Here is an 18678-nt window from a genome sequence, read left to right on the forward strand (position 1 = left end):
CTAGCTATTTGTTTTGCTTCTCACAACAGTCAAAACATGACTCTGGGGCACTCTCAAACAGGGCATGAAAGCATTCTGTTGTAGTGGTTAGAGCAGTGTTTCCCAACCTTGGGCCTCCAGCTGTTTTTGGACTACAACTCCCATCATCCCTAGCTAGCAAGACCAGAGGTCAGGGATGATGGGAATTGTAGTTCAAAAACAGCTGGAGGCCCAAGGTTGGGAAACACTGGGTTAGAGTATTGGACTAAGTCATCAGAGAGATCTGAGTTCTAATCCCTAATCACTAGTAGACCTTGGGTCAATTTCATTCTCTCAGTCCAACATCACAGGGTGATCACAACATCACAGGCTGGTTTTTAAAAATATTTTTTATTGACTTCAAGAAAACAAAACAGCAGCTTTGAGTAAACATAACAGAACCCAGTTGCAGATTGCAGAATAATTACAGTTGCAGATTGAAGAATGCTCACAGCGCGAGGCCAGTCTTTTGTTTCCTGCTTGGCAGGGGGTTGGACTCGATGGCCCTTGTGGTCTCTTCCAACTCTATGATTCTAGTATAGACTCAGACACTCAGTGTGACCTTATGACCTTCGACAGCTTCACCCTTGTCCTTTTAATTATCCCAGTGATTTTAAATGCCAATGAAGGTATTTAATATTTATTTATTTATGACTCAGAATAGATAACAGAAAATGAATTAATTACCTTAAAAGAATCATTACGTTTTATGTTATTATTATGCTTCGGTATAGTCCATCCACCCTCTTGAACCAGTCTTTCTTCACTGCAACACTCATCACTTGTCTGTGTTGTGTACGACATTAAGACAGGGCTATATCCCAGACATTATTGAATGCTATCTCTAAATAGCATTATACATGATTTCCATTGTTGAGCAATAACCATATGAGCCATAAGCAATATAATTATGCTTAATTGTTGGATTAAGGTCATTTTCCAGTGGCAGCAGTGCTAAGAAATGATCAAGCAACGGGGGTTGACCCAAGACCAAAACACATTCACTATTGTGATCACAGGACTGTTGTGAGGATAAAGGGTGGGTGGGTGCAGGAAATTGTTTACGCTTTTTTGCACTCCTTGGAGGAAGGCCAAGGATATACTACTACTACTACCAAACCTAATGGCACTCAGACAGTTAGCAAAAAGAAGGGATACATACATCTCTAGGGTCATAGTGAAAACAGTGTCACTTCTGCATGTTATACTTTGGATATTTTTTTGTGTGTGAAACATTAGGGTTCGGATGATTGCTTGGTGAAAATTTGGGCTACAGATGACGGACGTTTGCTCTCAACACTCCGAGGACATTCGGCTGAAATTTCTGACATGGGTGTTAATTATGAAAACACCCTCCTTGCTGCAGGCAGCTGTGACAAAGTAGTCAGAGTCTGGTGTCTTCGAACCTGTGCACCAGTTGCAGTGCTGCTTGGCCACACAGCTTCAATAACCTCTATACAGGTAAAGTAGATGAACACTGTTGTTTTTTTCTTTGCTTTTGTTTAGCACTGAGTTACAAGACTACATTTGCTTGGCCAAATGCATGTTAAATCCACCTCAAATTTGAAATTTCCATCCATCAAACAATTTTGTGATGGGCCTATTTTATTGATTAGCCTTATTATTTTTTGCTTACTTTCTCATGGTCAAAAGCAGTCCAGAACAATTTTTATTCAGTGAGTATGTTTCATATGCCCAGTAAAATAGTTTTGTTTTTGTTTTTTTAAGCTGGAAGAATGAGGGAAAATCCTAAAACCAATTTACAATATCTTTTTCTAAAATCTTTAGTTTTCTCCATCAAGAAAAGGAACAACTCGATACCTCACTTCTACAGGTGCTGATGGAACTATCTGTTTCTGGCAATGGCATTCAGATACAATGAAATTTAAGTACGTATATTTCATTAGATTTATTATTTTAGCTCAGTTTTCTGCTTTTGGACACATCAGTGTTTTCTTAGGTCAGCTTGGTGGTGTGCCACAATATGACTTAGCTTCTGCTGTGCTATAAACTTCACCATATGTACCTTGGGTCACTGTAGAGCATTGTAGGGTTTAAACCAGGGCTGTCCAAGTTTTCTATCAAGGGGGCTGCAAGAGTAATTCAACACGGGCAGCACACTATTGTTCCACTGGGGGGAAGTGAGCCCAAAAATCTGTCACCCCTCCAGCCCTTGCGTTGCTTTTCCAAAGCTGGCTAAGCTAGGTGCAAGGTTTGGGTGGGTTCCTAGAGCCCTCCCACCTCCTTCTCAAAGCTGGAAGAGTGCTAACTAGGCTTTGGGAAGGAGGCAGGAGGACTCTAGGATCCTGTCAGAACCCTCACACCTCCTTCCCCAAGCCCACTGCAGTGGGGGGCGTGGCATCAGATGTTGTGAAAGGCCACAAAAAAGGCCTCAGTGGCACATTACTTTTGAGTCTTGATGGTTTGGATGGAGAATTCAGAACTATGGCAATCCTGTATTTCCTAGAAGCTCCTTTTCATTGAGCTGAACCGTTGTTCTATTTTGTTCAACATGGTCTAAATGAGGGATGTGCAACCTTAGACCCAGGGGACAGTTGCAGCTCTCTTGGCCTTTTTGTCTGGTCCTTAAGACTTTCTTGGGGTCACCAGCCATGCTCTGTGGCTTCCTTGAGTGCTTTTGCTTGACAAATATGAAATTGAGCTGTGATGATGCTTTTTGATTGCCTCAGTGGAGGTGCGTGTATGTAATACTTGTGACTTTTGCATGATGGGAATACAGACTGCTATACCATGCTAAGAGTCACGCCTGTTGCACTGCCCACTTCTGTCTTTGGACCTGTTCAATGCTGGCATGCTGTCCCTAGAAGGTTGTCCCTGAGGCAATGTGACCCTTGGGCTGGAAAAAGTTTCTATTCCAATGCTAAACTGAGTGGAAGCTGAGGCAGAGATATTTCCCAACCTAGAGATTTATTCTATTGATTGATTTGCCTAAATTTTTACACTCCTGCAAAGCAGGACTATCTAATGCCATCAGGGATTGCATCACCCCCTCCGAACTTTGGCATGGCTCTGTCCATGCTGTCTCTTCAGATTAAGCTCCCAAAACCTCCCCCTTTTTAGAATTTTATGTAAAAGAATGGAATTCTAGGCTGCAGTTTGATATGGCTGTGAAAAGAGATGAATTAATTTTTTGCTAAGTCAAATGTTTTAACAAAACTTTGTAGATTCTTACCATTGTGTATCCTCATTGAAATCTTCAGTCCTTTGGTAGAGCCTCTGAATCTCCCTACAAGCACAGTGAATAGGAAATTGCCCTCTTGAAGAGTATTCCTAACAGCGCAATTCTATACATTTCTACTAAAAAGTACTCTCATGAAATTGGGTAAAGGATTGCAACCTCAGTCTTCTGACTCAGCCAGGAGATTTTGTCCACAGCTGAGACATTTGTAGTTTCAGGTGAGGGTGCAGAGGTAGACTGTAATCTGATGGGTACTGTTAGCATAATTTGCTCACTGGTCTTTCCCTAAGCCAGTGGTGAGGAACCTTTTCCAGCCTGAAAGCTGCATTCTCTCCTGAGCAATGTTCTGGGGGCCCCACATGCCGGCGACGGGCAGCACCAGAGGAGGAAATGGGTGTGACCAGAGGCAAAGTGGGTGGAAGTACAGATGTAACTCTTTATGCAGTAGGCTACATCCCAGCCACAGGTCAGATGTTTCTACCCTCTCCATATGTAAAAGAACATTAAGAATAGCTCGATAGAGAGGGCTGGCAGACATTTAGCCTGCATTTCTGAGGTTCCCCTCCATTCAAACTTCTAGCACACCAATTTTTGTATTTAGTTGAATTGGGATTTTTAAAAATAGCTTTTTAAAAAGGGGCTTTTCTTTTTGTCGAGTGGCTCCAGTAGATTCATAGCCTTTGGGAAAAAGCAGAAGATCAACCCTTTCTAGGAAAACTATAACTTAACTGATTCTGTATATCTGTATTCACGAACTTTATGCAGGTTTGGTTTAGTTTTGACAGGCTGCAGACAAACACCTTACCAATTTTTATTTTGCAAACGTGTTAACATTGCGAGGATGTTACTTTCTCTGCATGTTAGTAACCGGGATCGTATTCTATGGACTGCTGCAGTTCTAGCAGCTCATATTGTACAAATATAAATTGTTTTCTTAACAGGTTTATATAATAACCTTTGCACCATGAAGTAATTAAAGTGCTTCATATTTACATTTCAGGGATCGTCCAATCAAATTTGCTGAGAGGTCAAGGCCTGGCGTTCAAATATCTTGTTCATCTTTCAGCTCTGGTATGTATATATATTTCAGGAACAGAAACCACGTAGGAAATGGTTTTCTGCAAAAAAAATTGTTGGTGCTTGTTTTTGAAACCGCTAACTAGTTCAGAAAACACAACTAATTTTTTTCAGGAAAATTCAGACTTCAGGAAGATTCTAACCAGAGCCAGTATTAATTGACAAAAATATCTAGGAAATGATTGGGATCTAGGACATTGGTTGCTCTTGGAAAATATAATTGATGGAACTTTCAGCTTCAGGCACAAGCATTAACTTTTCACAACACTATGTCATTAAATCTATATTGAGTTCTAGTACAGGTTGATTTTGCTAGCAGCTTTACTTTTTTTTTTTTTAAATATATTTATTTTGATTTTATATAATAAAACAAGTATCACAGTCAAACAAAACAGAAGAGCAAGACAATAAAGAACAACACAATCCAACAAAACTGAAATGCACATTAAGGAACATAAGAAAAAACAGAAAATAAAGAAAATTAGTTTTTTGATTGTTATCTTTATAACCCTCTTTCATGACTTCCTCACATCTCCCTTTTCTGTGTTCCCCTTTACACAATCAAATTCAGCAAATCCTTACCCTCTTTCCAATCTTATTCAAATATTATACATTTCAACCTATTATGCCTTCGATTTTCCCCTTCCTTTTAAATCCATTTTTACATGTTCTTTATAACTTAATCCCTTATATCATTTTATTTAATTTCGACATAATATTACTCTGGCCTTTACACCCTTTTCTTTTAAAACATTTTTGCATATTTCTTTTTACCATGTCACTGATGCCATATTATCTTTATATCCAACATCATATTGGCAGGGGGTTGGACTCGGTGGCCCTTGTGGTCTCTTCCAACTCTATGATTCTATGATCATTTTAACATTCAAACATTTTACAATGTTTTTGGAGATATTCTTTGAACTTCTTCCAGTCCTCTTCCACCAACTCTTCTCCCAGGTCTCGTATTCTGCCAGTCATTTCTGCCAATTCCATATAGTCTATCACTTGCATCTGCCATTCTTCCAGGGTGGGCAAATCTTGTGTCTTCCAATACTTTGCGATGAGTATTCTTGCTGCGGTTGTTGCATACATAAAGAATGTTCTATCTTTCTTTGGCACCAATTGGCCGACAATGCCCAGAAGGAAGGCCTCTGGTTTCTTAGGAAAAGTATATTTAAATACCTTCTTTAGTTCATTATATATCATTTCCCAGAAAGCCTTAACCTTTGGGCATGTCCACCAAAGGTGAAAGAATGTTCCCTCAGTTTCTTTACATTTCCAACATTTATTGTCAGGCAGGTGATAGATTTTTGCAAGCTTGACTGGGGTCATGTACCACCTATAAATCATTTTCATAACATTTTCTCTTAAGGCATTACATGCCGTAAACTTCATATCGGTGGTCCACAACTTTTCCCAGTCAGCAAACATAATGTTATGACCAATGTCCTGTGCCCATTTAATCATAGCTGATTTAACTGTTTCATCCTGTGTATTCCATTTTAGCAGCAAGTTGTACATTCTCGAAAGTATCTTAGTTTTAGGTTCTAGCAATTCTGTTTCTAATTTCGATTTTTCCACCTGGAAGCCTATTTTTTTATCCAAGTTAAAGGCCTCTCTTATTTGATAATAATGTAGCCAATCTCACACTTTATCTTTTAGTTTCTCAAAACTCTGCAATCTTAATGTGTCTCGATCTTGTTCTAGTATCTCCCAATATTTCGGCCACTTGGCCTCCATATTGAGTTTTTTCAGAGCTTTAGCCTCCATAGGTGATAGCCACCTTGGGGTCTTGTTTTGCAATAAGTCTTTATACAGTGGTGCCTCGCAAGACGAAATTAATTCGTTCCGCAAGTCTCTTCGTCTTGCGAGTTTTTCGTCTTGCGATGCACGGTTTTCCATAGGAATGCATTGAAAATCAATTAATGCGTTCCTATGGAAACCGCCTTCCCCCGACCTCTTCTGGCGGCATTTTAAAATCGCCCGGGACAGCGGAGGACTTCTCCGCTGTCCGGGCGATTTAAAAGCCCCTGGGAAGGCAAGCAGGGGGGACGAAGCCTGGGCGCTCCTTGCGGAGAGTTGCCAGCGCGCCCAGGCTTCGCGGCCCCGCCGCCGGCTTCGGGACATCGTTCCGATGCCAGGCGGCGGGGGGAGGCTTTCTCGCCCCGCCGCCCGGCATCGGGACGATGCCCCGAAGCCGGGCGGCGGCGGGGGCGTTCCTGCCCCGAAGCCGGGCGGCGGGGGGAGGCTTTCCCGCCCCGAAGCCGGGCGGCGGGGGGAGGCGTTCCCGCCCCGCCGCTCGGCTTCGGGACATCGTTCCGATGCCGGGCGGCGGGGGGAGACTTTCCCGCCTCGCCGCCCGGCATCGGAGCATCGTTCCGATGCCGGGCGGCAGGGGGAGACTTTCCCGCCCCGCCGCTCGGCTTCGGGACATCGTTCCGATGCCGGGCGGCGGGGGGAGGCGTTCCCGCCTCGCCGCCCGGCATCGGGGCATCCTTCCGAAGCCCGGCGGCGGGAGGAGGTGTCCCCGCCCCGCCGCCAGGCTTCGGAGGAGGTCCGAGGACAGCGGGGAAGACGAGCTGCGCTTCCCCGCTGTCCCGGAGATTTCCCTATGGGCTGTCGTCTTGCGAAGCAAGCCCATAGGGAAATTCGTCTTGCGAAGTGCCTCCAAAACGGAAAACCCTTTCGTCTAGCGGGTTTTCCGTCTTGCGAGGCGTTCGTCTTGCGGGGCAGCACTGTATCTTGTCCAGACATTGAACACAGCTTTCCTGACAATATGGTTTTTGAATGCTCTATTAGCTTTTACCTTGTCGTACCACAAATATGCATGCCACCCAAAAGCATTGTTGAACCCTTCCAAATCCAAAATGTCAGTGTTTTCAAGAAGTAGCCAGTCTTTCAACCAGCAGAATGCTGCTGATTCATAGTACAACTTCATGTCTGGCAGGGCAAATACCCCTCTTTCTTTAGCATCGGTCAATATTTTAAATTTTATTCTGGGCTTTTTGCCCTGCCAGACAAATTTAGAAATATCTCTTTGCCACCTCTTGAAACAGTCCATCTTGTCCACAATCTGTAGAGTTTGGAACAAAAACAACATTTTTGGCAATACATTCATCTTTATAGCAGCAATCCGACCCAACAAGGAAAGCTTCAATTTTGACCAAACTTCTAGATCTTTTTTGACTTCTATCCAACATTTCTCATAATTATCTTTAAATAAATTCAAATTTTTAGCCGTCATGTTAATCCCTAAGTATTTCACTTTCTTAACCACAGATAGGCCTGTCTCCTTCTGAAACCTTTCTTTTTCCATTATTGTCAAATTTTTCTCTAAAACCTTGGTTTTTTGCTTATTCAGTTTAAATCCTGCCACATGACCAAATTCTTGAATCAATTCTAACACCCTTTTCGTACTAGATTCTGGCTCCTGTAATGTCAAAACCAAGTCAACTGCAAAAGCTTTAAGTTTATATTGTTTAGCTCCGACCTTAATTCCCTGGATCAGCCGGTCCCTTCTGACCATGTTCAAAAGCACCCCCAGGACCGAAATAAATAGCAATGGAGAGATAGGGCAGCCCTGTCGTGTTCCTTTTTCTATTCTAATCTCTTCTGACACCACATTGTTAACTATCAATTTAGCTTTTTGTTCTGAATAAATTGCTTCTATGCCATTTTCAAACCCCCGTCCCACTCCCATTTCCTTAAGATTTTTCTTCATAAAATTCCAAGAAATATTGTCAAAGGCCTTCTCCGCATCAATAAAGATTAAAACTGCTTTTGTATTGATATTCGTTTGCAATAATTCCAAAATGTCAATAATGTTTCTTGTATTGTCAGAAAGATGTCTGCCTGGAAGAAAGCCTGCCTGGTCTTTATGTATCACTTCATTTAAAACTCTTTTTAATCTATTTGCTAAAATATCTGCAAAAAATTTGTAATCCACATTTAAAAGGGATATGGGACGGTAGTTCTTGAGTTGTGTCTTTTCAAATTCAGATTTTGGTATTAGTGTGATGAAAGCTTCTTTCCACGACTCCGGTGCCTTCTTTCCCTCCAGAATCTCATTGCACACCTCCTTTAATGGTTGAATTAAATAGTCTTTCAAAATGTTATAGTACTTGGAGGTTAATCCTAATTTGCCTAATTGCATGTTTTGAATGGCACCTTCAATCTCCTGTTCTGTTATTTTGTAGTTCAATATTGTCTTATTTTCTTGAGATATTTTTTGTAATCCATTAGTTCTTAAAAATTGGTCTATCTCAGTCTCGTTCTGTGGCCCCTGAGTATAAAGTTGTTTGAAGTATCTCTGGAAGCACTTTCTAATCTCCACAGGATTCTGAATGTTTTTTCCCTCCACCTCAAGATTTGTAACCACATTCAGCTTCTGTCTTTTTTTCAACTGCCACGCTAGCAGTTTCCCACATTTATTTGATGATTCAAAAGTCTTTTGTCTCATTTGTTTAATTTTCCACTCGATTTCCTGGTTGATCAGTTTCAAATATTGTACTTGATATAATTTAATTTCTCTCAGAATCTCCTGTGACTTTGGTTTTGATCTTAATTTTTTCTCTCCTTCCTTTATTTTCTCCAAAATTTTGTCTTTTTTCTCATTTTGGGTTCTCTTTCTTTATAGCATTCTGTTGTATCAGAAACCCCCTCATGACCGCTTTACGTGCATCCCAGATTACTCTTTTTTCAACTGTAGTTTTCAAATTCACTTCAAAGTAGTCTCTCAAAGTCTTTTGGGCCTTCTTAACAATCTCTTGGTCTCTTAATAAGGTGTCATTCATCTTCCATCTGAAGGAACCAGTTAATGTTAGTTTCATTTCCATCTTCACGGCATTATGGTCGGAGCAGGTTTTGGGGCAGATTTCCACCTTTCTAGTCTTTGGTGCCAGTCCTCTAGTTATCCATATTTGGTCAATTCTAGTCCAGGTCATTTTGGCTTCAGAGAAGAAAGTCCCTTCTCTCCCTAAGGGATTTTTTGTTCTCCAAATGTCAATCAAATCCATATTGTCAGTTAGGTGCTTTGTAGGCAGTTTGTCTTACTAGGATTTCCACCCTTGAGTATTTCTCTTGAAACCTGAAATAAAGTGAATTACTGTTACACATTCCTTGCTGTTTAGGTTCTTTATAAAAAGTACTTCAGCAAAGCACTTGAGGTTCTTAATGCCATTTTAGTAGACCTTTAGCATGATCTTGTATTGTGCCAAATTGAGGGGGCAGTGCAGAGTCTAGTCTGACATTCCATGGTGCAGTAATTCTGTGGTAATGTTTTGGATAATTGTGTGCATTTTATCTGTTTAGTTTGCCAAATATAGATGTCAGTGTTCTTTGAATAATAAAACACTTTCAGAATTCACAGCTCCTGAAGGAAAAATGCATCACATGGTTCACATTTTGCTCTCTTGAAATGTTACTTTTCAAATCTGGCAATACCATTTGAACAACAATCATGATTTGCTGAATGAAAAATGTAAGGTTTCTTGATTTTTTTTCTTCTTGTCTTTATCTCCTGCCCAACTCCTGCTTTTTAGGTGGTATGTTTGTTGTAACAGGGAGCACTGACCATGTGATAAGAATATATTACTTGGGTTCTGAGACTCCAGAGAAAACTGCTGTGTTAGAATCTCATACGGTAAGAATGAAGCAGGAAATCACACTTGCATTTTTTTTTTTAAAAAAAAACCCTGCTCAGAAGTTTAGGTTGTGCATTTTAACACAGGCTTACCCTGATAAAAGTTCTTGTCTGGAAAACATCTTTGTTATCTTCTGTGGAAGAGGCTGCTTCACGGCACATTCAAGAAAAATTGCTTCTCTTTTGAAACAAACAAGGGAGCCTTTGCAGCCTAGGGAGCATGGTGCTTTCCATGAAGTTTTGTGCGTGCAAAGACTGCTGTTTTGAGACTAACCTATGGTTGGGTAACAAAACTTTCATGCTAATTGACCAGGACCTTCTGCAATAAGCAGAAATGGTGTTAAGATTAATACAGTGCACTTATAATGGTGGAATTAGTTTTGGCAAAAATATTGCAGTGTGTAGTTTCTTTTTCTGTCAAATATATTTTGCTGTAAAGGAAAGTGATATGTGTCTGTTTGGTTTTTGACAGAAGCAGCAAGGCCATGGGATGCCATGACCAAAGTACATGGTGCTCTGAGCCAATGTCATGGTTATGTGGAGTGGTGGGTGATCAAAGCACCAGTGTTTTGGGATAGCAAATAGGAAGGTGCCCCTCCATGGAGTGCCAATACTTACTGGTATTAATTTGTGTATGCATGGTATCCAAATGAAACATGGTGGCTGAAAGTGGTATGCCAGTGGCCTCAGGGAGCAATAGGTACACAAGATACATTATGATCTTCAGGAACCGATGGGCAAAGGGCTGGCCGCCTTCTTGTTCAGTTAACACTGGCCTGTGACTTCATAGAATTCAGTACATGCTGCTGGCCATACACTGGGGCAAAAGACAGGTGAGTCAGATAAAGGGCTGATGCATGTTTTGTTGACACTTGCTGCTAAGATGTTTTGGACACTCTAGAAACATGTGGATGGAGGAGAGCAGGGTTGTACATAAGCTGACTGTAGAGAAAAGTATTGATGAAAACAATTATTTTCTATTTTTTTAAGGACAAAGTAGTTGCTGTTCAGTTCTGCAACAGTGGAGGCAGGTAAGCATTTCTTTTGTTCTTCTCCCATGATGTTATTGCTGTATTTGATTTTCCATAATATTTTTTTAATTTCTTACGCTATTTGTGAAATATAAACAGTCATTTACAAACGTCTTGTAAACTGCTTTACTACAGTCAAGCAGTATATGCATTTTCTAAATTAAAATAAGGGATTTATCTTAAACTGATCAATGGCAACTTTCTATCTGTTTGGACTTCTGATTCAAAGCAGAACTGAAAACGGCAGTCTAAATTGCGCTTCCAATTTTGGCTTGGATTGAACAGCGTACTATGGTTTGCTGCAACCAGTAAATAGTTAACTGGGGCATGTAATGGGTTGAAGAGGCAAAGCTGAAAAATGGCATGAGTAGCCAAACTGTGGTTAGGCTGTGACATCTCAGCTGGGACAAAGTGTTCTGAATTGCATCGTGAAGTGTGGTGGATAGCTGTTCAGTGTTACACTTTTTTAAACCTTTATATCCCACTTATATTCACTAAGTGACTTTAATTAAAGGAAATTAATGAAAATATTACCTGTTAATTAGCCACTATATAAAAACATCTGATAAGCAACTAGAAGCCAGTTCAGTTGAATTTTGTTCCAATGCTTACTAAATGTTTAATATCTGGTTGGTGAGCTTGTGAACTGATCACATGGTATAAAGCATTGCATTTTGAAGAGTTAGGAGAGTTCTAGGGTTGGCTTGTTCAGCCATGAAAGCTGTTTCTAGATGTTGCTGTCATTTAGAACGTGCATGTGAAGCTACCCTGAATCAAAGGCACATGCATACCTTGCCCCCTTGTGCTGCATTTTGTGTTAAGTGTGTTTGTGGGTACCAGTGCAGGGTCAATCACAAGATAGTGGCCCTTAAAAAAAATAAAGTGGAAATATTATTATGCAGGAGTTCAGGGTGCCGGTAGACCAAATTCTGAACTGGGTAGGGGAAAAGCAGGTTGGAGAGCAAAGCAGAGGGGCTTCAGTGCCCTACACATGTAACTTTTTTCCTTTTCCCTTTTACTCGAAAATACAGACTAAGATTTGTCAGTGGAAGCAGAGATGGAACAGCCAGAATCTGGCAATATCAGCAGCAAGAATGGAAGAGTATAGTGTTGGAGATGGCGACTAAGATGACTGGGTAAAAGGCAGAAAAATGTTTATAATTTAACCTCAATAGACAAAGGAATTCAAATGTTCAAAACACAGTAATATTTATTTCTGTGGTTGAAATCCAGAAATGTTCGTTTTCTTCACCTGTTTCAGCATCTCTCCCTTCTAGTCATTTTCCTGTTGTGGCTTTTGTGTAACTCAGGGTTTCTGGGGAAACCAAACCAACTTGTTACCTATGGAAAGTTTTGTCATGGTATTCAGAGTAGCATTAAGCTGCACCCGTCTGGTTGCTTCCCATCATCATGTTACGTGTGGCGCATGGGGCTTGCTGCTAAAAATTTGTAAAGCTACAGTACATCTTACTGGGCACATACATTTCTCTAGAGGGGAGCACTGGCCTACTTTCTGAACTAACTGTACCTGGTTGAGACACAGTGAGTTGCACTAGGAGCTCTTTTTTGCATTAGAATCAGACAGAGTTTCCGCAGAAAGGAACCTTGTAGTCTGTGTTGAGCATTAAACCAAACAGGATAATTATCAGGAATATAAAAGGCAGATCTTTTCAGAGAGCATTTGGTTATTTTATAAGCTACTTATGCTACATTTCTTGTTTCCTCTAAAGATTCAGCAAAATTTGAATGTGCAATGCTCACAGAACTTGCATTTTCTACATGTATTCTCTGGCGGTTGAAAAATGTTAGGTTTAAATAAATAAATTCCTTTATACTACTGTTTGCATGTACAGTTAAACCTCTGTTATTGAACGTAATCCATTCCGGAAGTCCATTTGGCTTCTGAAATGTTTGACAACTGAGGCACAGCTTTAGATTGGCTGCAACAGCTTCCTGCACTCAAGCAGGAGCCATGTCGGACTTTTGGCTTCTGAAAAACGCTAGAAAACCGAAGCATTTACTTCTGGGTTTTCGGCCTTCGGGAGCCAAAACGTTCCAAAATGGAGGCATTTGGGAGCCGTGGTTTGACTGTATTGTTTTGATCTGGCCAGCTTTTTACTGACAATGGTTTAGTGATGATAATCTGTTTCCGACATCTGGAAATTAAGGCCAAGTATGATGTATAACTGGAAGGGTTTGTTTGTTTAAAGAAAGGGGTGGAAAACAGGATGTAGCATGTGGGTCGAATCTTCAGCTCCTCACTCCCACCTGGCAGGCCACTTTGACAGGTGGGCGGGACTAGTAACCTTTTTGGAACCTGTAGTTTCTTCCTCTGGGGCAGCTGCACAAAAGGTGGATGGGGAGGGGTAAGTTCCTAGGATCACAGCCCAAATGTATCCCATGGCTGCTTTTAACATCTTCAGAAAACAATCTGATCAAAGATTTCCCAGTGTCGCATTTAGTTTGGCTCTAAGTTGGTACTTAAAAGTTTCATTTGACTAGATTCTTCTTTAACGTCTACATTTTCTCAGAAATAGCCAAGTGTCTGGGGAAGACAAGGTGTCCAAGTTGAAGGTGACTATGGTAGCTTGGGATCGTTATGATACTACTGTTATTACAGCAGTCAACAATTTCCTTTTGAAAGTGTGGAACTCTACTACTGGGCAGCTTCTTCACAACCTAACTGTAAGTTAGACCTTCAGTCGATTAGCTTTTTAAGAGGATCTGCATTTAGTGCTCTCTCTGTTGTGTGCCACTGAACTGGGGTCTGGCACTAAGCTTTGGCATCTTTAAGAATTAAGATTCTGATCATGCTTCTGAAGAACAGCTGAGAAACTTGCAAACAGCATCAGATGAGTCCAGGAGTGGTGCGGACCAAGGACTGGTGATCTTTTATCAGAAACACATCAAAACAATTATACAGAAAACAAAATAATTGATCAAATTAGTATCATTTTCCTAATGGGAGGAGAAAGCTGTTATCATTTTTCCTGCATTCTAACCGATTGATGGTTGGCTGGTTGGTTGGTTAATCAATCAGATAAGATTTTCCTGTTGTTTACTATCCATCTGCCTTCTAACTGATCAATTAACTAATGAAATTATAAATATATTTATATTTTTTACCAAAACTTCAATGAAGGAACCCTTCTGAGGCACTTCTGAGAAAATGTTAGCGTGTTTACAATTGAATGAATAAAAGATACCACTTATTGTTCAGGAGGGGATTACTTGTGTTTCATAATACAGTTAGAATTTTCATAATATAAGTGGGACTAAAACCCGCCCCCCCAATATTAAAGTTTCATATATATATATATATATATATATATATATATATATATATATATGTATATGTATATGTATATGTATGTATGTATATGTATATATCTCAGATCCTTCCAGATACCTGTTGTGTTCAAAAAATTCCCACAGGGTTGGAAAATGCTGTGACAGGCATGTATATTACTCTGTCTGATCCCAGGAAGAGCAGGGATAGGTGAATTCTTGCTTGGCCAAAAAAGCAAGCTGCTCTTGTGTTCAAGTATTCGCAGTAAGATTCTCCATTGTTAAGCTGAACAATAGAGCAGCCTGATTTGTTCCTGTGTGACTATTCCCAATAACAAAATCCTGACCTGTGGGAGTAGGGTGAACTGGGAGCTGTGGGCAGGCAAGTGGAACAATTGTCTTCTAGGTTGTATAGAGCAGGAACGTCCAACTCCTAAGAGACTGCGATCTACTCATAGGAAAAAAAGTGGCAGTGATCTACCCCATTTTGGGGAGGGGTTCAGGTTAAAGTTGTTGACTTTTTTTAGGGAGGACAGTTCCGTTTTTTGTGGGGGGGGGGGCGGTTCTGGCAAAAGTAAAGGGGAAAGGGGATTAGTTGCTCAACAAAAGATCGCTATGAAAACAATCTGCCTCTCAGTGAAAACTCCGTCTTCCTTTCCAGCGAAAATGGAGAGTGGGGTGAAGGGGCGGATGTTTTTAGGCAAAAGCAAAGGAAAAGGAGCCAATGATCGACCGTGATCAACCTGAAGCTCCGGGGATTGATCAATGGATCCCGATCGACCTGTTGGACACCCCTGGTGTAGAGCTATCACTTGCACTCAGGAGGCTGATGTGCCCTTCAGTCCCCAGCAGCAAATATCTGTGGAGCTTGTCCCCACTTCAAATTGGAACTGCTCCAATATGAGCAGAGTTGCTTGCATTTCCAGCTACCCACTTTTTAAAACAATTGCCTTGTCTTTAAACAGGAGGTCAGTGTGGATATGCCTCCATTCTCTCTCAATTCCAAAATATTAAAAAGTCCCTGAATATGGGCTTCTACCTGACATTGTAGTTTTCTGTGTAGGGTTCTGACATGCTAGTTTTGTGTCTATTAGGGGTGTTCATTTTTCCATTTATATACCAGTTTTCATAAAAATTGCAAAGTGGTTTACAAAGCACAATATAAAATACACAATTGCAAACAACTAATAAAAGATCAATACTATCATAAAAAAACCCAAACCAGGGATTAGTTCAGCAACAGCATAGTGGTGGACATGTAGGATTCTTTAAACTTCACAAGGATCTGATGGTCTGGGTGACACACCTTTTTGTAATGAAAGAATGTTCTGTCATCGAAGCCTTCAGTCTGAGGTGGTAGACCACAGAAACATGCAGACCACCTTCATAAGATTGAGGCGCTGGTCACCTGTGTGTATGTGACGAGCAGGGGAGGGTGGAATGTAACATGAAGCTTATATGGGACAGTAACTACTTCTTAAAATATTACTTTTTTTGCATTTGTTGCAGGGCCATGATGATGAAGTGTTTGTTTTGGAAGCTCACCCATTTGACCAAAGGATCATGCTTTCTGCAGGCCATGATGGGAATATTTTCATTTGGGACCTCGAGAAAGGAGCAAAAATGCGCAATTACTTTAACATGGTACCGTATGATGGGCAGAATGAGTGGTCAGATCTTAGAATCATAGACTTGTAGAGTTGGAAGGGACCCTAGGGTCATCTAGCCCAACCCCCTGCAGTACAGAAAACCTTTTGCCTAACATGGGGCTTGAGCTCATGACCCTATGATTAAGAGTCACAGATCTGAGAATTACTGTGTGTTTATCTGCGTTGGTGCAGGATCTTTATAAAGCACCTCATACCAAAGCAGAGAGAACCCACCCTTGCTGTCCTTGGTGAAAATACATCTTGCTGAAAATAGAAGTAAAGTTTCTATAAGCTTAATGGTAAAGGTAAAGGACCCCTGACAGTTAAGTCCAGTCGCAAACGACACTGGGGTTGCGGCTCTCATCTCGCTTTACAGGCCAAGGGAGCCGGCGTTTGTCCACAGACTGTTTTTCCGGGTCATGTGGCCAGCATGACTAAGCCGCTTCTGGTGCAACGGAACACCAAAACCAGAGCAGCTCACCGAAACGCTGTTTACTTTCCCGCCGGAGTGGTACCTATTTGTCTACTTGCACTTTTTGGCGTGCTTTCGAACTGCTAGGTTGGCAGGAGCTGGGACCGAGGAACGGGAGCTCACCCCGTCCCAGGGATTCAGACCGCTGACCTTCTGATCGGCAAGCCCAAGAGGCTGAGTGGTTTAGACCACAGTGCCACCCGCGTCCCTTAAGCTTACAATATAACAAAACCATGCAGGGTGAGAAGGGGGTGGGGGAGAACTCCGTTGTGATTAACAGGTCTAATTTGTAATCAGAGGGAAATGTTTTGCCAGGTGCTGGCAAAAACCAAATGCTTTGTGGGAGGGATGTTGTTAAGAGTTCTGGTGGCACACTCAGAGCAAAGGGGTATTTTTTAACCTAAGTTTAGCCCAGTCCTTCCCTTTCCCCGCCCTTTACTTTCAGATCCTAGTTCTTTTTCTTTCCCGTTGATACAAATTTGCTCCTGATTACATTGACTACTGTGCTTGCTCACCTGTTCCTTTTAGTCAGTGGACCCTCCCCTCCCCCTCAGTTCTGGTCTGTTTCTTTGAGTTAAGTGGTCTGTTTGTCTCAAGTGATTTTATTGTCAGTCTTACATTCTTCGGGTCCCTTTGTGGGTGCTTTTGCATGTACTTATTGTATGTCAAGTGATTCTTATTTATTTCCAGCCAAGCCATAGTATGCCTTTAGTTGTTGTCATAGTAATTGCTAGCATCATCTTCATTATTTCTTTTTTACCCTCCCTCAAACTTTGAATGCTATTCTTGTAGGAACTGTTGCAGCTAACCTCTTGAGATTTGGCAAGAGGTGCTCTGCTTACAAATTTCATCAATTTTCTGCCAAAAATTGTGAATGAAATCTGCAGGCAATGTAATTGAATGGAAGATGACAAAGCCCTTTTTTTTTACTTCAAAGTGAACTTGAACCTGGGCAGAACTGGGCAGTGTCTGGAACGCTTTGAGCTGAGAATGATTGTTTTTTTGAAGTGCTGAATCAGGGTCAGAACCAAATCTTGTTGTCCGTACACACCCCTAAAAGAAAGGAAAATTCAGCTTATAAATTTGTCCAGAAAAGTTAAGCAGATCCAAATGGGTGTTGTGTGTGTTTTACAGATTGAGGGCCAAGGCCATGGTGCAGTGTTTGACTGTAAATTTTCCCCTGATGGTCAGCACTTTGCCTGTACAGATTCCCATGGGCACCTACTATTGTTTGGATTCGGATGCAATAAGAGTTATGAAAAGGTGAGTTGGTGGACTCTTAATGTCCTTCTGTGTTTAGCAGTATTTGACATCATCCAGCCAGAATGAATCACTTTTAAAGTCCTGTGAATTGCAAGGAAAATGTAAGAATGTGCTTAAATCTCTCTTAAAGTTAATGGGATGTTAAAAGTGCCTAGCTTTGCAAATGGATTGTGTGTGCTGTTCTTCTGTGGGAGACATTCAGACTGGAACTAATTACTCTAGAGTAATCCTACTCTGTGGGGTTTATTGTATAGCTGCTGGTTTGAGGACTGATTAACTGATAATGTCTGGAGGAACTGAGTCCTTGATTTATAAACTGCTAATAATGGTGTGAAAAGGATACAGATGTTTTTAAAGGCTAAGAAAATGAGAAGTGTGTGTGCACATGCTCATGCTTTGTCTTAAGCAGCAGCTTCTTTGCACTCACAATAAAGAAGAAAATATAGAAAAAATAAAGAAAAAATATAATTATAAAACCAGCTAGTGACTCCTAGTATGTTTACAAGCACAGTTCAGAGTGTTGGTACTGACCTTTGAAGCTGCAAACGGCTTTGGCCATGTATACCTGAAGGAGCATCTCCACCCCCATCGTTCACTGAGGTTCCATCGCCAATGGTCTTCTGGTGGTTCCCTCACAGCGAGAAGTGAAGTACCAGGTAGAGGGCCATCTCGGCAGTGGCACCCACCTTGTGGAACACCCTCCCATTAGATGTCATGGAGATAAAGAACTACACAACGTTTAGAAGACATCTAAAAGCAACCCCTGTATCAGAATGTTTTTAATGTGTGACATTTTATTATTTTCTTAAATTTTGCTGGAAGTCGCCCAGAGTGGCTGAGGAAACCCAGCTAGATGGGTGGGGTATAAATAATAAGATTATTAATAATAATATTACTCACAATGATTAAGAAAGCAAGTTTTGGCCAAGGGTGTTCCTCCTGGGCAGTGTATTTCACAGGTTAGGGGCACTATTTAAAAAAACTGCTCTGCCCACTAGGAAGTTTAACCTACCCATTTATGGTGGAAATTTTGAGCA

At 41.1% G+C, this 18678-nt stretch overlaps 1 protein-coding gene across 1 annotated transcript in view; it reads left to right on the forward strand.

The window, feature by feature from the left end:
* The window catches only part of BRWD3 (bromodomain and WD repeat domain containing 3), a 78796-nt gene that overhangs the window by 16819 nt on the left and 43299 nt on the right, over positions 1 to 18678 (forward strand). The window contains exons 8-16 of the mRNA XM_081847848.1: positions 1258 to 1479; positions 1807 to 1907; positions 4218 to 4288; positions 9838 to 9938; positions 10929 to 10969; positions 12001 to 12105; positions 13501 to 13654; positions 15767 to 15901; positions 17513 to 17641. Of these exons, the coding sequence (XP_081703974.1) occupies positions 1258 to 1479; positions 1807 to 1907; positions 4218 to 4288; positions 9838 to 9938; positions 10929 to 10969; positions 12001 to 12105; positions 13501 to 13654; positions 15767 to 15901; positions 17513 to 17641 (1059 nt within the window). The remainder of the gene's footprint in view (positions 1 to 1257; positions 1480 to 1806; positions 1908 to 4217; positions 4289 to 9837; positions 9939 to 10928; positions 10970 to 12000; positions 12106 to 13500; positions 13655 to 15766; positions 15902 to 17512; positions 17642 to 18678) is intronic.

The sequence above is a fragment of the Podarcis erhardii genome (genome assembly GCF_964252035.2).
Source record: "Podarcis erhardii genome assembly, chromosome: Z".
Taxonomy (NCBI): domain Eukaryota; kingdom Metazoa; phylum Chordata; class Lepidosauria; order Squamata; family Lacertidae; genus Podarcis; species Podarcis erhardii.